At 33.7% G+C, this 26,255-nt stretch overlaps 1 protein-coding gene across 2 annotated transcripts in view; it reads left to right on the top strand.

Moving 5' to 3' along the window:
- The window catches only part of LOC128653866 (ras GTPase-activating protein 4), a 364,303-nt gene that overhangs the window by 111,028 nt on the left and 227,020 nt on the right, over nucleotides 1-26,255 (top strand). For both annotated transcript variants that reach the window (XM_053707405.1, XM_053707406.1), the window contains exons 2-4: nucleotides 8,833-8,889; nucleotides 13,271-13,384; nucleotides 24,521-24,582. In XM_053707405.1, the coding sequence (XP_053563380.1) occupies nucleotides 8,833-8,889; nucleotides 13,271-13,384; nucleotides 24,521-24,582 (233 nt within the window). The remainder of the gene's footprint in view (nucleotides 1-8,832; nucleotides 8,890-13,270; nucleotides 13,385-24,520; nucleotides 24,583-26,255) is intronic.

The following is a 26,255-nucleotide window of genomic DNA, read 5'->3' as shown; positions in this document are numbered from 1 at the left end:
TTGCTTGCAATGTGAAGGAGTGAATCATTTGATCAATATTAGTTTCTACATTGACAGCTAATATCAGCACCCTAATGTACAAAAGAAGGGTTAGATTTCTGCTAGATAGTGAGCATCATCCAGTTTGCTGTTTTATTATTTTGGACTCTTCTTGGCTTCATGCCATATGTATTTAAGCCTGTATCAACCAAGATATAAGTATTGCATTTTAGTTGAAAGTAACAAGATAAACATTGTCGCTACTGTGTTTTAAATCAGGAACAAAGACATTTTGCAGATCTTACATCATTCCCTCTTTTTTCTTCATAAACGGAAAGAGCAATCTTCTTCAACAGAAGCCGAAAGCTGATTAGTAGCAAAACATAGACCTAGTAGTGGAGCTCCTTAAAGTGAATGTCAACTCAACCATAGCCGTTTGCGCCATATGTTAAATCGATACAATTTAGGGGGACTTTCATTCATCATTTTTACAGATCTTATATTTGAAAGTTGATAAATACCTTATAATATTGTTTTTTTCGATTGCGCTTCCTCCACCCGCCCCTTAGTTCCACTTTTTATGGTTGATTGACATCAACGATTTCCAATCGTGTTTTCCCCCCGGGGCGTTCAACCCCTTTTTTCAACATCATGCGCTTCTTCTGCGTATGTGTAAGATGAGAATCTCCTTTTTCGGAAGCGATGCGCGTCCACGAGACACGCATGCTCTACAGATAGAACCTAGACTCCCTGTGTACAGTGACCGAGTATACGCATCACCAGCTGAAACGCATGCCCAGATTGAGTACATCCGTTTTGAACGCATGCGCATAGTAAGGGCGCATAATAAGGGCTCCACGGGTGCGCGCTTCAGAGATTAACAAGGAAGTGCTGGATGGGAGGAGTTCCATCTCAAAAGGAGCTAAGTTGTTTTTTTTTAAAGTTAGCGGTTTGAATTGTGAGGTGTTAAAGAAGTGTTAGGAGGCTTCAGGAGTTGGAAACTTGACATTCACTTTAATTGCAATCTTTCTCTATAGAAAGACTCTAATGGCAGTAGCAGCGTTGTTAATATTAATTAAATGTTTGTTATACCATTTAAATGTTTGTTTTGGCCAAATATAAGCTTTTTTAAATGGATAATATATTTTTATATTTAATTTAACTATTATTAAAGGTACAGTCTAATCAAAATTAAAGTTTTATGATTCAGGTAGGGCATGCAATTTTAAACAACTTTCCAATATACTTTAATCATCAAATTAGCTTTGTGTCAGGGTGCCAGGAATCAGATTGAGATGAGAAGTGCAAAAATAATCACACCTTTATTAATAGCAAAAAATAATAAAAAGTCCACAAGTCGAATAACAAGCCAGGAGTCAAAACCAGAGCTGGTAGTCAGACGAGCCAAGTCAGGAGCCAAAGCGAATAGTCAGATGAGCCGGAATCAGGAACAAGGAAAACAGCAGAGTCAGGAACAAGCCAGGGATCAGGAACCAGGAAGGACGTCAGGCAGCCAGGTAATACACAGGAACTCTCACAAACAGGTCTGAGACAATGCAAAGGCAAAGCATAGTGAACAGAGGCCCTTTAAATAATAAGTGATGATATCAATTCTGAGACTGCATCCTGTCTCACATGGATGATGCACACCAGTCTGGCCATAAAAGGAAGTGTAGGAAATGAGCAGCATCCCCCACAATGCACCATAGTCAGAAAGAGAGGTGAGTAAAATGGCTGCCAGCAGCACATAGCAAACAACAGGGGAAAACCCTGACACTTTGTTTTATTGGTATTCTTTGTTGAACGCTAAACCTAGGTAGCCTCATAGGCTGATTTCTAACCCCTTGAAGGCCGCCTCTTATCTCAGTGCGTTTTACAGTTTTTCACAGTTAGACAGTACCATGTTCATGTGTGCCATATAGATAACATTGTGCTCACTCCCATGGAGTTAAGCAGGAGTCAGCACTGATTGGCTAAAATGCAAGTTTGTAAATAGCAATGAGATAAGGGGGCAGTCTGCAAGGCTTTGATACTAGCAAATCACAGGGGTAAAAAGTGTATCAATATAACAGTGTTGGTTACGCAATACTGGGAAAAGGGTAATAAAGGGAATATCTGTATTTTTAAACAATAATCATTTTCAAGTAGACTGTCCCTTTTAAAAAAAACTGAAAATCAAATATTAACATTCAAATGTTGATTCTCATAGACTTACATTGAGATCTATGAGAATCATTCTGATGGTTTTTAAACATATGTTATATTTAATAATTGAGTTTTACATTCAATTTAACAAAGGTATATATTTATTTACCAAACTTTGTAGTTTTTAAGTATGTTCCAAAACATTAGCCCAGATCAACCCTGCTTTTTGAAAAATTACATAGAAAAAAACTTTTGATATACATTTAGAATTAATTTGGTCAACCTTTATAAATTTTAATCTTCATCTAAGAGAACCTGCAACATTTTAAGAAACTTGCCCTTAATAACACTTGGAATAAAGACACAAACTTATTTTTATTTTAAAAAGAATACATATTAGCAGCAATGTAATGAAACCAAAATTACCCTATTTATCATGGTCTGTGCAGACAACATTTCCAGACAGGGAACCTGTCCACATGATTTCAGGGCCTTCGATGCAGCATGTGCTGCTGCTGGAATTTAAGATTTAATGACAAAACAGCCTTGCAGCCCTGTTTGTCAGTGATCACAGACAAATGAGTCTCTGATGTTTGACCTTTGCAATCTCAGAAGTTGTGGACATGTTAAAAAGTAAAAGTCCTAACACCATTAATTTTAACTTTTGTTTGCAGAGCCTTCACTGAAATTGCCCCAAAGCTGCTTACACAGTTTCATAAATAGGGGCAAAATGTCAAAACAAATACAACATATGGAGATAACTACTCACAAAAATAAAACAGTGATTAGATTTTGTGACAGGGCATTTGTCATTGCTTTTTTAATTAGCAATGGAATGGCACAGTCTATTTTTCAGATTTACAGTAATCCTATTAAATGTAATGAATATGCTTTGGAACAAGGTAAAATGCTTTGCTGAAGTCATAATGCCCTCCTTAATTAACTGTTAGAAAACAATTTAAATCCATGATAATATTTTTTTACTTAAACTTGGTAATAAAAAATGTCATGTTGAAAATGGGTATGTAATACTTGGACAATAAGTTCATAGGTGATTCAAATATATTGTGAAAAGAACAAAACATTTTTTTCCTTTAATACTTACCTTTCTTGACTAGTAGTGAAATATAAATTACTCTTCATTTTTTTTTCTTATGTAAGGATATCTCTATGGAGCTACAGTAAATATTTTACTAATAAAATCATCCCATTTTACATACAGTATGTACCAGGAAGCAGATGTATCCTTATTTCCATAGAATACAAGAGGAAATTAGTCAATGACATATGGCAATTTGAAATCACTTAAGTTAATATAAACTCTATGCTACCTTTTATAAACTTCCCTTATAAGATTTTCTGCACTGTTATAGCCAGAACAAAATATTTGGTATTGTTTTCTGTCAAGTGAAATGACATTCTCAAAAATTCAAATATACCTTAAAGAGTATATGTCATGTTATTTCAATCTTTACATAGAAATATAGATTTTTAGATAATATATACCTGTCAACTCTTGTGGTGTGACTTGCTGTTTTGAAGGTGTTCTCCCAGTTATGAGAAGATGGAACACGGTACCAAGGGGATAATATGCAGAGTATCCAATAAGCAGTGCTATCTGCATGACTCAGATGTGCAACTAGAGCTGCTAATTGGATCAGTGGTGTTTTCTGCTCGGGATCACTAGTGCTCTGCAAGTCCAGAGCAGTATTTTCTACTGTGTGTTTAAAGGGACAGTAAAGTCAAAATTAAACTTTCATGAGTCACATAGGGCATGCAATTTTTAACAGCTTTCCAATTGACTTTTATTATTAAATTTGCTTTGTTTCCTTGGTGGTATTTTTCAAAAGCTAAACCAAGGTAGGCTCAAACTGATTTCTAAACCGTTGAAAACCGCCTCTTAGTTCAAAATATCTTGAAAGTTTTTCACAGTTAGACAGTACTAGTTCATGTGTGTCATATAGATAACATTGTGCTCACTCCCGTGGAGTTATTTAGGAGTCTACACTGATTGGCTAAACTGCATGTCTTTCAAAAGCACTGAGATAAGGGGCAGCCTGCAGAGGCTTAGATACAAGGTAATCACAGAGGTAAAACATATATTAATATAACTGTGTTGGTTATGCAAAACTGGGGAATGGGTAATAAAGGGATTATCTATTGTCTTAAACAATAAAAATTATGGTGTAGACTGTCCCTTTAACCTCTTTGCGGGGTGTTGAAACACACAGTAGTGCCGGGTCGATAGTCTTAAAGGGGCAGTCTAGTCAAAATAAACTTTCATGATTTAGAATGGCTATGCAATTTTAAACAACTTTCCAATTCCCTTTTATCATCAAATTTGCTTTGTTCTCTTAGTATTCTTTGTTCAAAGCTAAACCTAGATAGGCTCATATGCTAATGTCTAAGCCCTTGAAGGCTGCCTCTTATCTGAATGCATTTAAACATATTTTCACAGATAGAGCCATAGAGATAACGTGCTCACGCCTGTGGACTTACTTATGAGAGGGCACTGATTGGCTAAAATGCAAGTCTGTCAAAAGAACTGAAATAAGGGGGCAGTCTGCAGAGGCTTAGATACAAGATAATCACAGAGGTAAAAAGTGTATTAATACAACTATATTGATATGATAGCTGTGTTTTCTCATGGATTCAAATGGATTTGAATGACCTCAAGGAATAGAGCCCTGTAGCATTTATTTATAACACTATTTTATACACAAAAGCAAGAGTTGTTTAATGTCCATTTTAATTATAAATTAATTATATTTTACTCTAGTACTGTAAATAAATCATTTCTAAACAAAACTACAATGGATTGGCTTGAGTATACAAACATTAGGCTGTCGGCACCAGCAATAAATCTGTATAACCAGGCATTGTTTTGTGTAAAGTTATCCTTTTCTTGGGAAAAGGCATTGCAGAGTCATCTCATTCCCTCGCAGGTATCATGCTTTCATATCATGTTTGCAAATTGAAAAAATTGTTATAATAAATATGTATTGTATATTACTACAATTCTTTCAGAGATCTATCCAGTCTCTTCAGCTTCAAGTGCATCAACAGGCTCTTCTGGTTCTTGAGTTTCTATTTTATAACACAAGAGCCAGTGAAGTTGTAGTGGCTGGTGAGGCGAGAGAAACCTGCTTATGATTTTAGTGGATAGCCTGCTGCAAAAGGACCAGATACATTCAAATGTCCTTACTTAGTTTTAATGGTAAAAGTAATTAGGGATTCAAGATTATCTTAAAGGAAACCTGGTTAGAGCACAGCTGTAAAAACAATTACTGTGAACTAGAAACTTCTGAAATGGGCAAGAGATGTTGGATCAGTTAAGGTTTTCACATCAAGTATCAGCTTACAATAAAATATTGTACAGTAAATTAATTTATATCTGTTTACTGTATATGGTATAAACATTGTTGTGCGTTCAAATAAATCCTTATATGCCAATTAGAACATGCAGGAATATTATCTTTATGCCATATTACCTACTATTACCAAAACTGCATCCCATATTAAGACATTAAGCAGGTAATTAGTGCTTGACTGTCCAGGCTCTAAAACATTATTACCAACTGAACATTTTTGTTTCTGGAGTTTCACCTATAGCTATACAGTGTATGAGACACACGAAGCCTATCATCCTAAATCATGATGACTGTAAGATACAACAAACATCAGAAACCATAATAATAATATTTATTCCCTGATCCTTTCCAAACAGCTCTTTAAAGGGACACTCAAGTCAAAATTAAACTTTCATGATTCAGATAGAGCATGTGATTTTAAACAACTTTACAACTTCCAAAATGTGTCTTTTTATATTTACACTTTTTGAGTCACCGGCTCTTACTGAGCATGTGCAAGAAATCACAGAATATGCTTTTGTGATTGGCTGATGGCTGTCACATGATACAGGAGGTGTGAAAATAGACATAACTTTGAAATTTGTCAGAACAAATCTACTACTCATTTGAAGTGCTATTGCATTGTCTTGTTATAATGCATTTGTTGATTATACAAATCTTCTGTATTTACGGGTCCTTTAACACCCCCCCCCCAACTGCCCCTCACCATGTCTGTTACTGGCAGCTAGTCTTTTTTCTGTAGTGTAGGGACACCCTTCCAAGATCACTTTTTTCTTTAGTGTAGAGTCTTACCCCTCCAGACAAAATCATTTTCCATGGTGTAGGGAACACCTCCCTGCCCCTCCTGCTGTGGGCTGCCCACCCGCCTCCCTCCTTTCCCCCCATTGCTTTCAATCGGCACCCAAGGATGATGGTTACATAAAATGAAACAAACTATTTCTCTCTCTGTATGTTTAGTGATCTGTCCTTCTGCTCCCTGGTTGCAGCTTCTGCTGTCTAAACTGACAGTGGAGACAGCAATGTGCACCTCTTTGCTGAACGTAGGTACTACGTCAACTCAGTAATACTTCTCTGATTTAACTTTTGGTGCAATAAATTACACTTTAGTTACTCTTTGTGAATATATTTGATGATTAGATTTTTACACAGCTGATTTATTTGTTTGTTCATTGTTATCTGATACCTTTGCACTATGAAAAAATCCTTTTTTAAATTTCTTTTTTTTTTACTTGGCGAATAAATAATTTTATTCTATTCTATTTTGAGATGTTAGTAGCTTTCTAGTTGAAAGAAACAATCAATCTGTTCTGACCACCCTTCAATAGTTGAAGTCACTGGGGATTTCCAGTGCCTAGGGATAAGCAATTTTATGCTATTCAGCATAATAAACAAAAAGTTTTGTTTTGCTCTAATTTTCCACTTTGGAAGTCCTGAAAACATTAAAACTTTTGGGTTGTTAGGGACCCCTCACATTACTCATTGTGATTGTTATTTCTGACCAAAATGTTTCTAAACTTTTACATCCCCACCAAATATGTATTATGGTCCCTTCCTCTCCACAACCCCTCCATCATTTGCCTGTGGTAGTGGGATAAATTTTCTTTAACCTATTGGAAGTAAGGTACCACCTTTTCAAGAATTGGAATATACTGATTTAGTTGCCGCAAAAACAGCATTACAATGTTTTGTTGCAGCTCAGTTACCAACTCTTTATTCCATAATTTGTTGTAAGTGGGAAGATGATTTGCCTCTGGATAAAGTAATAATTTATACAGGATAGAAATCAAATGGGCCGGGGTATGTTGTATCAAGCACAACTTCTCAAAGGCTGTTAGTTGCCAGTAAAGGTGTTGTTAATGTAGGTCTGTGTCAATATAATGTCTCACTTTGGCGTAAGGAAGCCAAGCGGAGAATAGGTCAGGATCTGCATCAGTCAACTCAACATAATATTTTATTATATTTTGGTGTGAACAATTGTGCAGCACTCTTTTTTCCACATGGAAGCCCACAGGTGAGCTATTTTTCTGAATGGGGTCATTAGAGAGAACTTAGTGGAGATGCTAGAGGAAGTTTTGATAATCTTGTCCCAAACTAAGTAGAAATCCTTCAATATAGGATAAGCTGAGATAATAGCTGGGCTATGTTACACTGGTAGCCAAGCTATTAGGCCTGCATTTCATGTTAGAAGAATCATTTTGGCTATTTGGACCTAAAGTTTGTTAAGATTGTTCGAGCACCACTCCAGTAGTCTGTGCAGAATGATGACCTGCCTGTAGGTCATGATACTTGGAACTCCCAGTCCACCTCTTTCTTTTGGTAGATACAGGTTTTTTCTTTTGATTCTGGGTTTTACACTGTTCCATATATATTGCTCTAGAACCAATTGTAATTTATGAATGAATAAATTTATGAAGAAGAGAGATAGGTTAGGTTTGTAGGATGTGTAAAATCCTGGGTAGAACATTGATTTTTATTGCACTGATCCTCCCTAGCAACGAAAGATATATATATATATATATATATATATATATATATATATATATATATATATATATATATATATATATATAAGATATATATATATATATATAAGATATATATATATATATATATATCACATATCTTATTTAATCATTGTGCTCCAGCTCCATGAGTGCTTCTTTATATGCAAGGATTGGAACTGTTCATTATGTTGGGATGTAAGCACCTGGGCTAATTAATGGTTAGAGTGCATGTAACATTCCAATGTACTATAAAAATAGATAGATAAATAGATATATATATAGATAGATAGATAGATAGATACATTTTCTTCTATGCAAAGAAAATTGGAATGTAAAATATTTACAGTAAAACACAATATAACATTTAAAAAAATATTTTCATGTTTAAATGTATTTGAGGCCACCAAAGTGTATATTTATGTCTATATAAGTGTATGCATTTGTATATATCTGTTTATATGGGTATATACCGTGTATATATATATATATATATATATATATATATATATATATATATATATATTTAAAAACACATGTATATGTATATAGATAGATAGATAGATATACCCATTTATCAGATAGTGTTTATATCAATGTAGCACTTTATTTTAATACATTAATGTTGTGTTTGGTGCACATTTTTTTTTACTTTTACTCTTTATGCTTGTAATAGGAGCGCAAGTTAGTGCAGGTGCAATATTGGTTGTCGCAACCTGCGCTTGTAATCTAGCTTTAAGTGTTTACAGCAGTATTTGGAAGTATTACTACACTTATTATATACTATTTTGTCTACTATATGTGAGCTGTAATATTTGTAATGTGTTCCTTTTTAGCACGGGCAGCAGTGATCCATATTGCATTGTGAAGATCGATGATGAGACTATTATCAGGTATTGCTCTTACATGTATCAATTTTTATTAGTTATCCCATTTAATTTGTTTTTGTTTGATTTACTATATTTCTCTTGAGACCTGCTCTTTGAGGTTTGTCAGATAGGTTTCATATTTTTAAAGGATTTAAAGACTATTATTACATCTGCCTTCAAGAGCAAAATGTTTGACTGGAAAAAGTTATGTTGTTATAAGTTATATAAACACCACCTCACCACCCCTCACTTGGGAATATTTTAATAAAAAAAATGCTATAGAGAGTAAAAAGAGAGTTGTACATATTTGTTTATATGTATCGATAGATAGGAAGAAAAATGTGACCTTGCAAATATGTTACATTCTTAAAAGTATTCTTGCAGATAAGCTGCCGTATAGTTCTCCATGTGTAAGCTTCTTAGACTACCCACCCATTTTTCAACAAAGGATTCCAAGATTTATGACGTAAATGGGAAAAAAAGAAAAGTAAATGTTTAAATTGTATATTCTGTCTGAATCATGAAAGAAAATGTTTGTGTTTCATATCCCCTTTAAAGGGATAGGTAAGTCAAAATTAAACCTGCAAGAATCAGACAGAGCCTGTAATTTTAAGACACTTTTAAAATCACTTCTATTTTCAAATGTGCTTTGTTCTCTTGGTATCCATTGTTTAAAATGAATACATACATATCCCACACTAGTGGGAGCTAGCTAGTGATTGGTGCCTGCATACATTTATCTCTTGTGATTGGCTAACTAGATGTGTTCAGCTAGCTGCCAGTAGTGCAATGCTGTTCCTTCAACAGTGGATAACAAGAGAATGAAGTATATTTAATAATAAAAGTAAATTTGAACATTGTTTAAAATTGTATGTTCTATCCGAATTATGAATGAAATGTTTGGGGTTTCCTGTCTCTTTAACCACCTTGTTTCCCTGTTATAATCTCACCTTTTAATCTGATTTAATTTTTGTTCATTCCAATTTAAATCCCTTCTACATTAACCTTTGCACTAACTCATCTCTACAGCCTCTCTATAACCAATATGTCATTTTATTGTTTAGTGGTAACTCTAAATAGGGATGGGCGAATGTGCAAATTTTCGAATTTCGAATGTAGAACGAATGTTATTACCGAAATTCGAATTCTAAATTCGAATGTCGATAAGAACGAATATTCTTAAAAATTCGAAAATCGAATGTTATTTACAGTTTTCGAATGTCACTTTCGAATTCGAATGTTTATAATTATATCAAATGTCTACATTTGAAATTTGAATTTTTCGAATTCGTATATAAATTTGAATTTTTCGAATTCGAATATAAATTCGAATTTTTTGAATTCGAATATAAATTCGAATTTTTTGAATTCGAATATAAATTCGAATTTTTTGAATTCGAATATAAATTCGAATTTTTTTAATTCGAATATTGCATAATTCGAATATTACATTTAAAAGCATTAGAAATACTATTACAATCTAAATTCGAATTTTTCGAATTCGAATACACGTATTGCATAATTCGAATATTACATTTAAAGAAAAAGCATTAGAAATACTATTACAATCTAAATTCGAATTTTTCGAATTCGAATACACGTATTGCATAATTCAAATATTACATTTAAAGAAAAAGCATTAGAAATACTATTACAATCTAAATTCGAATTTTTCGAATTCAAATACACGTATTGCATAATTCGAATATTACATTTAAAGAAAAAGCATTAGAAATACTATTACAATCAAAATTCGAATTTTTCGAATTCGAATATTGCATAATTCGAATATTACATTTAAAGAAAAAGCATTAGAAATACTATTACAATCTAAATTCGAATTTTTCGAATTCAAATATTGCATAATTCGAATATTACATTTAAAGAAAAAGCATTAGAAATACTATTACAATCTAAATTCGAATTTTTCGAATTCGAATATTGCATAATTCAAATATTACATTTAAAGAAAAAGCATTAGAAATACTATTACAATCTAAATTCGAATTTTTCGAATTCGAATATTGCATAATTCGAATATTACATTTAAAGAAAAAGCATTATAAATACTATTACAATCTAAATTCGAATTTTTCAAATTCGAATATTTTCTAATGTAATCGTAAAATTCGAAACCGAACATTCGAAAATCGAATGTTAGAATGTTATGTAAACATTCGAAATTCGATTCAAACGAACGAATGTGTTAAAATTCGTGCCGTTTTTCGAATGTTGCGAAACATTCGCCCATCCCTAACTCCAAATAAGAATTGTTAGGCACATATTAGACATTCTACATAAGGTCAATCAATTATTAATTAATAAGGCAAGCTATGAGAATTTGTTATTTAATTGCTAAACACCTAAATAAAGTGGAATTGTTAGATTTTTTTCACAAAGAAGATTAATGATCAAATCCTACAAATCAAAACATCAAACCTACATTACAAAGTACAGTTACACTCATAATAACACCATCTAATAAAAATTATTTTAAAAAATATTGCACACAAAAGTTATAAGGGCTCCAAGATATGAGGTCTCAGGTGTTAGAAAAAAAGACATGCAAAGGGCTTTAACATAGAGATACATACTGTACATACACATCTTAAAATGTATGTATGTATGTATGTATATATATATATATATATATATATGTGTGTGTGTGTGTGTGTGTGTACATATGTATTTATGCATTTATATGTGTATATATGTATTTACAGGCATATATACACTTCTAAATATTTACAGACATATATACACATATAAACATATACATATGTACACACATAAGACATATATATATATATATATATATATATATATATATATATATATATATGCATTGGAGCCCTTTGTAGTTATCTAGATGAAATAAAGTGTATATATTTACTGTAAATATTTCAGATTCCAATGTCCTGCACATAGCAGAATATGTTCTATTTATTTATAAATAGATATTCCTATATATATCTGTATATATATATATATATATATATATAATCATGTGTGTTTGTGTGTGTGTGTATATATATATATATATATATATATATATATATATATATATATATATTGTACCAAAATACCATCAGATATATGTAGAAATATGTATTTATGAATAAATAGAACGTATTCTGCTATGTGCAGAACATTGGAATGTGAAATATTCATATTTTCATGTCAGGTTAGTGCACATGAGAATATGTTATCGGGTTTGCACGAGAGTAAGGTGTTGGGTTCTTTTCCACTTTTTTTTCTCCATTGATTCCTATGGAGGAATACGTGAACATGCACGCGATATTCTAACTTCTGCTTTTTGCTCTCAGTAGGTTAGGGCATGAGCGAAAACAGTTTACTTTCAACTCATAATACGAGCGCAACCAGACAAACACAAAAAGGTTACTTCTAGCGCACTTAATGCTTGAGCGGGAGCGTTAAATAGTGTTCTACTTTTAATCTGGCCCATATTATATCAAAACAGTGTTACATTATAATAAAATACATAAAAAGAAGGATAATTGCAAAAAGTTGGATGTCCACAAACATAGTCAGACTTTGGGGCCGAATTATCAAGCTCCGAATGGCCCTGTTTCCGCATGAGCCTTCAGGCTCTCCAGAAACAGCAGTTATGAAGCAGCGGTCTAAAGACCGCTGCTCCATAACTTGTCTGCCTGCTCTGAGGCTGCAGACATCAATCTGCCCGATCCTATACGATCGCGCTGATTGACACCCCCTGCTAGTGGCCAATTGGCCGTGAATCTGCAGGGGGCATCATTGCACAAGCAGTTCACAAAAACTGCTTTTTCAATGATAAATGCAAACAGTGTATGCTGTCGGCATTTATCGATGTGCGGCGGACATTATACGCTACATTGTATCATGTCTGCTCGCACTATAATAAATCAGCCCCTATGTGCCAAACACAACACATTTCAGGGTTCCACCTGTTCCTCAGGTCAGTCTAGTGAAAGCAAGTCCTAGAAACAAAGGTGAATGTTTAAACCAGGAACACAGAGTAAAGCAGTTGCAAAAAACATAGTATTAAGGTTATTCCCAGTGCAGCAAATCACCTTCAGCTACCTGCAGTGAAACCAAAGTTCCAAAATGCACCCATAATTAGAGAGAGGTCATGAAGTGTATTTAGTGTTCAGTATCACTTTAGACATATATTAGAAATAACAGATGTTGTCTTAAACACTGAGCCTGTTAAAGGTTTTGTTGACTGTTACATAACACATCATAAGATGTATCCTGTATGAGAGAGTTAGACTATTACTGAAGTAAACAAGTTGACATTATAATATGCACCTGTCACTCTTTCTGACTCCATCATTTTAATTAAAAACATAATGACTCTTTTTTTCCTTTAATAAGTGAATATTGCTAACTTCTAACATTTTTTTAGGACGGCAACAGTATGGAAAACCTTGTCACCATTCTGGGGAGAAGAATACAAAGTACATCTACCTTCCAATTTCCACTCACTGTCTTTCTACATAATGGATGAAGATGCGCTCAGGTACCTGGTCTTGGAATTGAAATGTCTCAAAATTATAGCTGTGGAAGCAGAAAACAATTATTTTGCTCTATTTTAATGTAATGAGTGCTCTAAATGAAAGGGTCCTAGTCATAATGTCTACACATATGCTGAAAGAGGATCTATAATACTTATATGGACACTTTAGTATTGTTTCTTTAATGCATCTACAGTAAAAGAGGTCTTACTAAAATGTATTCCACTTTTATCTTTGTAAAACTCATGTTCCTGCACTGAAAACAAGAACAAAACAAGCTTGTCTTGTTTTGTTTTGCTTATGAGGTGTGTTGCTGCCTTTGAGTAAAGCAGTGGTTCTAGCTGAACACATCTATGCCCCAATAATACTGTATATAACAAGGTATTAGCCGTATGTAAGGATGTACTACACATAGTAATATTGCAGCTTGATGATATAGTGTTTGCTATTACTTTCTTGCAGATATTTTGGACTTTAGGAAATTGTTATGATGATGATCTTGATAATGATGATGGTTATCTCTACTGTATTCCTTCAGCTGGGTCTACTTCCATCTTTTTCATCTGTGCGCTGGGAGTTCTAAATGTAGAGCCTTGGTGTACAGGATTAGAGATGGCCTGGTCTGGGGTGTGAGCAGAAGCAGTGTATTGCTAGTAGTCAGAAAATAAAGAAAACAACTATTATTAAAAAAAAAACAAGGGTTTATAAAAATGTAAATCAAAAAAGGAAGCTTCCCTCTTTGTGAATCATTTTAAAGTTTTCGTGGATACAGCGTGATAAATATTCTCCACTTAGAGTTCTATAAAATGTTAGCTTATGCTAATAAAATAAACAGATTGTATCCCTATATATACAGCTCTGAAATAAATTAAGAGACCATTGCAAAATTATCAGTTTCTCTGGTTTTACTATTTATAGGTATGTGTTTGAGTAAATTGAACATTTTTATTTTGTTCTATAAACTACTGACAACATTTCTCCCAAATTCCAAATAACAATACTGTCATTTAGAGCATTTATTTGCAGAAAATGACAACTGGTCAAAATAACAAAAAACATACAGTGCCAGATTACGAGTGGAGCGCAAAATATCACTTACACAAGCGCAATATTTGCGCTACACTCAGTAATACCAGCGCACGCAAATGTGCACTGCTATTACAAGTTGGGTGCAATGCAAACACAACCTCACGTTCACATTGCATGGAAGCTTTGCGCTCACGAGAGCCTCATTCCCATACTGTCAGACACGGAATGAAAACCTAGCACAGCAAAGGGGGGAAGTTGCACAGCGATGGGCAACAAATGTTAAATATATATGTATATGAATATATACATATATATTTATGTGTTAATATGTATAAATATGTTTATAAGCATATACAAATATATTTATAGAGAACACACAGTTCCCCATAGACCACAATGTAAAGGCACTTTTTCTAACACCCCACACACTTTAACCTCAAAAAGGGACCTCACATTTTATTTTGGGGGCCATTGGGAAACATTTTAAAAATTTACCAGCGGTATGACCACTAATGGCTGGTTATTTATCGCACGCCCATAAACGGGCACATTTTTCTATTTACAGGTGCGCAATAAATTATCACTCAACTTGATCTAGCCCACAGTGTTTTCAGACCTAGAATAATGCAAAGAAAACAAGTTATTATTCATTTCTAAACAACACAATACTAATGTTTCAACTTAGCAAGAGTTCAGAATTTAATATTTGGTGGAACAACCCTGATCTTCATGTGTCTTCCCATGGTCTTCACCAGTCTTTCTCATTGCTGTTGGGTGTCTTTATGCCGCTCTTGGCACAAAAATTCAAGCAGCTTGGCTTTGTTTGATGGGTTGTGACTATCCATCTTACTCTTGATCCCATTCCAGAGGTTTTCAAAGGGGTTTAGGTCTGTAGGTTTGGCTGGCCATGTCAGGGTCTTGGTCTGGTGGTCCTTCATCCTTGACCTGGCTGTGTGGCAGAGAGCCTTGTCCTGCTTTAAAAATCAATCTTCAGAGTTGGGGAACATTGTCAGAGCAGAAGTAAGCAAGTTTTTTTCCAGGATAACTATGTAAGTGACTTGATTCATGCTTCCTTCACAAAGATAAATCTGCTTTATTTAAGGTCTGAAAACAGTGCCTCTTTTTTGTTATTTTCACCATTTTCTGCCAATAAATGCTCTAAATGACAATATTTTTAATTGTAATTTAAAAGGCATGTTGTCGGTAGTTTATAGAATAAAATAAATATGTTCATTTTACTCAAACACATACCTATAAATAGCAAAACCAGAGAAACTGATCTTTTCCAGAGCTGTGTGTGTGACTGTGTGTGCACTGTCAGAAAAAATGTGCAAAAATTGTACCTTTAGGGGTACATATGTCAAAATATATATATAGATTTTGCGCTAGTGGGTATAAGCTCCTTTCACTATTAGAAGCGTCCTCTATGCTTCTCAGGGGGAATTGTAAGAAGAGTAGTTTATAGGAAAGGGAGCTCTAAATAGAGCTAACATCATATGGAGATTTTTAAAATATGAAAAATATGAAAATATATGAAAAATATATATAAAAAAAAGTAAATAGAAATATATTCTATGACACCAGATAAGATTTTGTACAGAATAAAACTATAAAAAAAAGTTTTTTTAAAACATGTGAGTTTGAGATTCTTATGTATAAATAAATCTAATAGGTTGGGCAACCTTGTAATCTAAATAATCTTAAATTAAACTAATATTGATTTTTTGCGTATCAGTATCAGTAGTATCAATATTTGACAAATTTCAATAAAGCAATATTTGACAAATTTCAACAAAGCAATGTTTGAAAAAGCAATTGTAAAACCCACAGTTATATGATAGGCTATTGATCTAATCAGGAGTTTAGGACTATATACCTGAATTAAAATTGTATAAACACAATTGCAATTTTCAAATGAAGTCTATAGAGTGTATATGTTTAAAAAAGTAATTTTTTTACAAAACCTGATTAAAAGTCCATCTTGAGGTAACCCTTAGGTAATACCCAATATGAGAGTCTATGATGTTTATAAGAAATGTTCTTGGCTGCAGCCTAATTTTATAGAAGAGAGTTTTTTAAGGTACTATGTACTTATATCAAATGCGGTAAGGTAAGCAGGTGTGTAGATCTAACCTTATTATCCTTGCTAAGAGACGCTTTTGCGACCAGCTTTTCTTACTTGATCTTTAAGTGGTGTGATACATAAATCCGCCTCCTATGTCTTATGGGGGCTGAGTCTTTGTATATTATGTTGCGGGTAAGGGACTTCTGCCCTTCTACTGTTATTTCCAATAGTAGGTATCCTGTAGGACTTGGGATTGTCCGTAATAAAGGGTAGATGGATCAGTTCACTTCTACAGATGCCGGTCCTGGAGCGTTTTTGGGAGCGTTTTTGGCAGCGTTTGGTAGCAGCGTATTCTTAGCTTACTCAGTCTGCTTATGCTTCCTCTGCTCTGCGGCTCGTGTGTGCACCAGGTGTTAGGGATGAAGGATCAGTGCAACGCGTTTCAGCTGTGATAATCAGCCTTTCTCAAGCATGTCCTTCCTGGCTCTATGGAGTCTTTTATAATGTCTTTAATTGTTTAATTGATCCTTGTGTCTAGAATCAATTCTTTCATCAGAATATCATTACAAACAGCCTTTGCATATATATACCAAATGAGGATGTAATTGCAACAACTTCAACTGTTTGGATATTATTGTTGCATATTAAGATGAATATTTTATAACAACTCTTAGTGTAGGTAGAAAAAAAAATAAAAAAATAAACTAATCAAGATTAGAAAGTTAGGAGTATGAAAGAAATCAGTTGAGAGCTGTAAATTGTATCAATTATGTGAGTAATTGTGGTAATGATACCTCTGTGAGAATTGAAAAGGTGAAGTACCTCTGGGTAAAAAAGGATAGACTAAGAACAAAGTTTCCATGTTAGTGTATCAAATATTCACATGAAAGTGTGAGAACAAAATTTCATATGAAGGAATAAGATATATACTAATAAGAATGTGGTGAATGATGTCTTTTAATGCGCACCTCTGATGATTAGAAAGGTGAAGTACCATCAAGTGAAAAAGGATAGACTAAGAACAAAGTTTATCTGTAGAAGACAATAAAGACATATTTGTCCCATTTATAACTCAATACAGCGAGGACAGAAAGAAAGTGGAAAATATAATAAAAACACACTGGAAGATATTAAAATCTGACCCACATGTTGGAAAAAACCTATCCCAAAATCCGAAATTCGTCTATCGTAAAACGAAAAATTTGAAAAGTTCACTAGCTCCAACTATTAAATCAAATCAGACTTAAATAGAAAGAGGAATACTAGGTGATAAACTACAAGGATTTTTTCCTTGTGGAATATGCAAAGCGTGTAGACACGCAAATAAAACAAAATCCTTCATATCAAATATAACAAAGAAAGAATATAAAATTAGAGAAACAATCCGATGTATGAATATGAATATTATTTACTTGATAAACTGCAATAAATGTGGGAAACAGTATGTTGGCGAAACAGAGAGAACAGTAAGAGAGATAATAAGAGAGCATATATGGTCTATCGAAAATTCAGATAAAGAAAGAAATAAGGATCTTCCAGTTCCACACCATTTCAAAAATTGTAATAATAGTAATTTAAACTATTTAAGATTTACTGCTATAGCCAGAGTAAAGAGGAGGTAGTCAATCTATAGCTCTGCTTAAGAAAGAAGCCCGTGGATATTTGAACTCCAGGCCCTGAAACCAAAAGGGCTAAACATAGAATTCAGCCTGAACTGTTTCATAAACTCCTAAATAAAAATACAACTAACTAGCCACCACGATGAGGGCACATGAGTAGTTAAGTCAATATAGTTATTGTAAATAAGACTAATTTATGATTAGAAACCCCCATCTACAACTTCAAAAATCACAAATATTATTAATATTTTTTGCACCCAATTGAGTCATAACATAGTAAAAAGAAATAATAATAAAATATGACACCAAATATTATATACTGTATTAGCACATAAACTTCTACAGATAAACCTTGATCTTAGTCCTTTTTCACTTGATGGTACTTCACCTTTGTAATCATCAGAGGAGCGCATTAAGAGATCATTCACCACATTTGCTTGCACAATTGATACAAATTAGAGCTTTAAGTTCTTAACTGATCTTCTTATTAGTATATATCTTATTCCTTCATATGAAATTTTGTTCTCACACTTTCATGTGAATATTTGATACACTAACATGTAAACTTTGTTCTTAGTCTATCCTTTTTTACCCAGAGGTACTTCACCTTTTCAATTCTCACAGAGGCATCATTACTACAATTACTCACATAATTGATACAATTTACAGCTCTTTTTTTCTAACTAAACTAAGAGTTGTTATCAAATATTCATCTTAATATCCAACAATAATATCCAAACAGTTGAAGTTGTTGCAATTACATCCTTATTTGGTATATATATGCAAAGGCTGTTTGTAATGATATTCTGATGAAAGAATTGATTCTAGACACAAGGATCAATTAAAGACATTATAAAAGACTCCATAGAGCCAGGAAGGACATGCTTGAAAAAGGCTGATTATCACAGCTGAAACGCGTTGCACTGATCCTTCATCCCTAACACCTGGTGCACACAGGAGCTTCAGAGCAGAGGAAGCATAAGCAGACTGAGTAAGCTAAGAATACGCTGCTACCAAACGCTGCCAAAAACGCTCCCAAAAACGCTCCAGGACCGGCATCTGTAGAAGTGAACTGATCCATCTACCCTTTATTACGGACAATCCCAAGTCCTACAGGATACCTACTATTGGAAATAACAGTAGAAGTGCGGAAGTCCCTTACCCGCAACATAATATACAAAGACTCAGCCCCCATAAGACATAGGAGGCGGATTTATGTATCACACCACTTAAAGATCAAGGAAGAAAAGCTGGTCGCAAAAACGTCTCTTAGCAAGGATAATAAGGTTAGATCTACACACCTGCTTACCTTACCGCATTTGATATAGGTACATAGTACCTTAAAAAACTCTCTTCTATAAAATTAGGCTGCAGCCAAGAACATTTCTTATAAGCATCATAGACTCTCATATTGGGTATTACCTAAGGGTTACCTCAAGATGGACTTTTAATCACGTTTTGTAAAAAAATGACTTTTTTTAAACATACTCTATAAACTTCATTTGAAAATTGCAATTGTGTTTATACAATTTTAATTCAGGTATATAGTCCTAAACTCCTGATTAGATCAATAGCCTATCATATAACTGTGGGTTTTACAATTGCTTTTTCAAACATTGCTTTGTTGAAATTTGTCAAATATTGCTTTATTGAAATTTGTCAAATATTGATACTACTGATACTGATACGCAAAAAATCAATATTAGATTAATTTAAGATTATTTCGATTACAATGTTGGCCAACCTATCAGATTCATTTATACATAAGAATCTCAAAATTACATGTTTTAAAAAAACGTTTTTGTTTTTACCTGTACAAAATCTTGTGTCATAGAATATATTTCTATTTACATTTTTTATATATATATTTTATATATTTTCATATTTTTTATATTTTAAAAATCTCCATATGGTATTAGCTCTATTTAGAGCTCTCTTTCCTATAAACTACTCTTCTTACCTTTAGGGGTACAACAGCTTGTCACTGGGGTAGTACTCTCAAAGGTATACCCACTGTACCCTTTACCATGGGTGCATATTGGTACCCTTGCAGATTGTACCTTTCAAAGGCAAATATGTACATTTGGTGACTAGATTGGACCTCAATGCTATGGTACCATAATGTACCTTAAAAATTGTACAAATTTGCCCTTTTAAGGGTACTGCCCCAGTGACAAGCACTTTGTACCTCATGATGGCAATATTGTACTCAACACAGTAAATTTAAAAAGCTGTTCCATCAAAAGTATTCTATAACATTCTAATATGCATTCACCTAATGTGTACTTGTGCAGACATTATTAAAATAGCCACACTGCAGTTTGATAACTATGGATAGTGTAGCCAAATAGCAGGTCCAAAGATCACTACAGGAATTCCTGAAAGAACCAGGCTAAACAACCAGTTCCAAAAGGAGGTACTTGAAATATTTCATTTCCCTCTGTATTAGACTCTAACACTCCATATAAGTTAGGATGACACACCACATAAAACATACATATATAGAAAACATATAGGGGCATATTTATCGCTGCTCCATAACTTGTCCGCCTGCTCTGAGGCTGCAAACAGAAATCAACTCGATCGAATAGCCACCGATTGGCCGCAAATCTGCAGGGGGCGGCATTGCACCAGCAGTTCACAAGAACTGCTGGTGCAATGATAAATGCTGACAGCGTATGCTGTCGGCATTTATCAATGTGCAGCGGACATGATACGCTACTTCGTATCATGTCCGTTCGCACATTGATAAATAAGCCCCATAGAAAGCAACATACCAATAGATGGCGCTATGATGTGTTACACAATGTCCATGTATGTGACTGGGAAACGGTTACAATTTTATTTTTATTTTTTTAAAACAGCTTCTTAAACAGCTCTTGTTTGTTTTTTAAAAAAAAAAATTCTGTGTTGATATATTTGCTTTATGTTTAAGAGTTATCATTTTAATTCTCTAAATATTTGTGCTTGTGTGCTATTTAGAAACAGCAATACAATGTTATTGAAGATATGGGTTGTTAAGTATTTTTGTTGCCTTGTCCACTTCTTGCATATTACCAACAGCCATTGAAAAGTAATTATTTTGCTGTACAACATGTATGTTGAATTCATTTTTGCTGACTGCCAGTTATGTTTTCATTGAATAATTGAGGTGCACAAATGATATGGACTTGCAGGGTTTGGCAGCATTAAACCACTCATCCCCCTCAACCTTTTTGTTGGGGGGGATTAAATGGTACAGACATGGACCCTTTGACAGTTGGAAACATATTTGAACCTTATTTACCCCTAAATGGTACATATTAGTTCCTTAAGGTATAATTATGATCCATTGAGGGTACAACCACAGCAGTTGTACCCTACATGTTCACAAGCAAATCCCAGCCGTACCCTTTTTTCTGACAGTGTATGTGTTTGTTTGTTTGTTTGTTTGTGTGTGTGTGTGTGTGTGTGTGTGTGACACTATGGCAAACATATAAAATCTGTGATGCAGTGGTTACACCATTTGCTAACAGAAAAAAATGATTCAACATTGACATAGAAATTAACAACAGTATTAGCAGAGGCTTTATATTCAGCTTTCTATTTAAAGGGTGAAAGAGAAGGTAAACGTTTTTTAGTTCAACCTTGGCGTCAGCTTTGGATTTATATGTTCGTAAAATAAATCTTCAATGATTTTAGCCCAGCTTAGTTCAGTAGAAAGATCTGTATATGTATTTATTTAATACACAATGCCACTGACTGTGACCGTTTTATAATCTCAGTGTCCTTAGGGACATTGAGCAGAAAAAAGAGTAATCATTTTCTTATATGCTCCATTTCCTTATAGAGAAGCTATAAGACATATAAGAGAAACAGACAGACAGGCACACATAGGTACAGGCTAGCACACACACATGTTAATGCTAGAATTTGAGTTCTCATTAAAAAAACCACAGGGAATTCCACATTTAAAACCCTTACCAATTAACAAACATCTGTTAAACTCTTAAAATCAGGGTTATCACCTTTTCTTTATTGGTGTAGAAATATGAATGCCTTATTTCTATATTACAGTATGTATTGTAAATAAAGAACTTTTAACATGGAGTGCATTAAGGACAAATAAAAACCAGTATTGCCATTTATATAGTGTTAGGAAAAATCTATAAAACTGAGCAATTAATGACATTCTGTTAGTGAGTTCAGAAAAAACTGCTATTCTTCCTACACAGAGCCCACGTGCACTTGTGGCTTATAAGCGATTAATTGATTAGCAGTTTGGATTAAATGGAATTAATAAACCTTATTGAAAAATTCCAGTAAGGTAGATTCCATTCAGACTAATGAAAAGCAAACTAAACTAAATACAGCTGTCATATGAGTGTAATTTATACTTTGCAGAGTATGGGCTAGATTACCAATGGAGTGTTAACAGTTACGCACAAGCGAAAAGGGGTTTATCGCGGCTGTTTGCGCACGCTGGGTTTTCAGCTCGTATTACAAGTTGAAAGTAAACGCGATCGATTGATAAACAATTGAAGTCAACGTGCATCGGGATAACATGACCTCAGAGCTCTGGTTAACGATTTTGCAAAACAAAAAGGTTGCACAAAACACATCAAAAATATATTACAGTTACACTCACAATAACACCATATAATAAAAATTATTACTAAAAATATTGCACAAAAAAAGTTATAAGGGCTCAAAAAAAATAGATCTCAGCTGTTAAAAAAAAAAGGCAGGCAAAGGGCTTTAATATTTAAGATACATAGATATACATGTCTAAATATGTATATGTATGTGCTTGTGTACATATGTATTTACAGACATACAGTATATACACATATAAACATAAATACATATGTACACATATATAGACATACAGTATATATATAAGTGCATTGAAGCCCTTTGCAGTTAAAGGGACAGTCTAGGCCGAAATAAAATTTCATGATTCAGATAGAGCATGTAATTTTAAACAATTTTCCAATTTACTTTTATCACCAATTTTGCTTTGTTCTCTTGGTATTCTTAGTTGAAAGCTTAACCTAGGAGGTTCATATGCTAATTTCTTAGACCTTGAAGCCCACCTCTTTTCAGATTGCATTTTAACAGTTTTTCACCACTAGAGGGTGTTAGTTCACATATTTCATATAGATAACACTGTGCTCGTGCACGTCAAGTTATCTGGGAGCAGGCACTGATTGGCTAGACTGCAAGTCTGTCAAAAGAACTGAAAAAAGGGGCAGTTTGCAGAGGCTTAGATACAAGATAATCACAGAGGTTAAAAGTATATTATTATAACTGTGTTGGTTATGCAAAACTGGGGAATGGGTAATAAAGGGATTATCTATCTTTTAAAACAATAAAAATTCTGGTGTAGACTGTCCCTTTAAAGGGATAGGAAAGTCAAAATTAAACTTGCATGATTCAGATAGAGCATGCAATAGATATTTGTATATTCATGTCCTTTGTTGTGTCTAATCATGTGCAATTATATATCATAGCCTAACATTAAACGCTGGATTGTTTACTTGAAAAAATAATTGTGATTACGTTTTTTGGTTAAGCATCTAATGCTATATGTAACAGTAAACTCTGAAGTATATGCATTTTTCATGGTAAATCATAATGTGTACAAATATTTGTGTGGTCATTCAAATGAGCACATCAGAAATATTTCTAGAACCTCGGGCTGAGGGCCCGGTGATATAAAGTTCTCTGCTCAGGCAACATGATCTAAGAAATCTCAGTAGGTCCCTAAAAAAACTTTTAGCTTGAGAGCTGTTTATCCTCACTATTCAGGGATCTGTGTGTGAAGAAGAGACTCCTAGTTTAAAATATAAGGTCTAAAAAAAATCCCAAAGATTATATCCAGTTTCTCTCCATGCCGGCGAGTTTTTTCCCCTTAATTTTTTGTCTCATTTATAGAAATAATGAGCATACGTTTTGTCTTATGTGTGTTTCTCTAGAAATACCTTACCTATTTGTTACTTATAGCTTTATGCATACATAATTATATCTTCCTTAATTAAATGTGATTATGTATAAAGTCAGCTTTTCCATGTACTGTATACAGTACTTTTGATTTCTTTCTTACTATTTGTTTTCTTAATAAATTAATTGGGCGATTACATAAATTCTCCCTTTTAATTATTAGCTGAATTCAGTATTAAAACAAACTTTTTTTTTTTTTTTAAATAAAAATCCTTCTGTATTTTAAATGTACAATCTGGTAAATAATAGCTGTAACTCATGATGAAACATAAGAGATCCAAAATGTAAAAAATTAATAACATATTTTATGCTAATCTTCAATGTGATTAATAACAGTTCAGTTAAAATAGCTCTATTTTCTATTTACATAGTGATAAGCCTAAAGGTGAGCAAAATACAAAAGGACATTATTACCAGAGATAACAAAGTATTTATTTGTTTTTTAGTCGAGATGATGTAATTGGGAAAGTCTGTTTAACTCGTAACATCCTGGCTGAATATCCTAAAGGTAAGAAACTTTTCAAACTTAATATTTTATTTCTCAAACTTGATTTATAACTGTTCATTATCCAAAAACATATTTTTCCATTTTTGTCATTTAAAGGAGCAGTAAACCTACAAAATAATGTTATATAATTCTACACATAGTGCAGAATTATATAACATTATCTTAGTGCAAACTTTATGCAACATAATATTGCAGCTAAAATTTGATTATAAAAGAGGATTTTTCATACCGCCGCTCTTGCGCTACTTAGCGGGTCTGGTTTTCCCCCTGAGTGCATCTGGGCAGCTGTCTAGTCACAGCCTTGCCCGATTGCGCAATTACACTCAATGTAGCTTGCTCCTGCTCTGTCTGATAGCGGGAGCGAGCTACATTGAGTGTAATGGCGCGATTGGGCCGGGTTGTGACTAGACAGCTGCTCAGATGCGCTCAGGGGGGAAACCAGACCCACTCAGTAGAGCAAGAGTGGCGGTCTGAAAAATCCTCTTTTATAATCAAATTTTAACTGAAATATTATGTTGCATAAAATTTGCGCTAAGATAATGTTATATATTCTGCACTATGTGCATAATTATATAACATTATTTTGTAGGTTAACTGCCCCTTTAAATGTATTTAACCATACAACAAGTGCCCCCCCCTTGTTGACTTTAGAGAAACAGGTTTAGCTGTACTTACTGAAGCAATGCAGCCATACTCTTTGTACCTTTTTATCATAATAATAGTTCCAAGGTCAACAATTTGTAGCATGTTTCATCAGTCATCAAACTGCTCTATATTTCCTTTTACACAAATGGTAAGCAATGTATATTGATTACTTGTACTGTCATTCTTAAAGATTAACTTTATTTAGACTTATTATTACTCTTGTTGATCTGAACTTAGTTTTACTATCCAACATATCTCACACTCTCTTTGTTCTGAAGCAATGGGATGAATAATCCCATTCTGGGCACTTCTTTATTTATATGCTACTTGATTTGTATGCCTTTGCACAGAAATATCTCATCTTCTTATTAGGGTATTATTTAATAATTAGCCCATACTGTTCTAAGCTTAACCCTTGTGGATTTCCACTACGATTTCTAATGTTTACATTTGCCCACCCTGGATTATTCATTTTTTTCTACTCAATATCTGTTGCCATTTACTCATCAATGATACCAGTTCATCAGCTACCCATGCCATACCCATGCCCAGTAATCTGATCACATTGCCAACTACCATATGCATGTAGAATTTGGTTTACATTCAATAGTTAAACCTCTCCCATTAAATACAGAAAATGGTATAATCAGCAAATGCATATTAACATAAAATACAATAACGGTCTGTCAAGTATCATGTGACAGCCATCAGCCAGTCACAGACTCATATACATGAATACTGGTGCCTCACAAAGTGTGCATATAAAAAACTGTGCACAATTTGATTGCATTAGCATTAGTGTCCCTTTAATGAGCATATATTCTTAGTCACCTGCAGCTGATGATTGCACGTCTGTAACAATCATATAATACCTGTTTCAGTGTCACTGAAGTAAAAGTTATCTACTGGCTCATTGTACCATTTTATCAAGTTATACTCCCATTTTAAAGTAGCAGGCAAGACTCTACAGGCAAATTCTAATCTCCTTTGCATATGTTTGGTTTAATCGTTTTTACTGTTTTGGAATG

Source organism: Bombina bombina, chromosome 3 (genome assembly GCF_027579735.1).
Source record: "Bombina bombina isolate aBomBom1 chromosome 3, aBomBom1.pri, whole genome shotgun sequence".
NCBI lineage: Eukaryota > Metazoa > Chordata > Amphibia > Anura > Bombinatoridae > Bombina > Bombina bombina.
The sequence above is the reverse complement of the archived record's forward strand: the minus strand, read 5'-3'. Positions and strand labels throughout refer to the sequence as shown.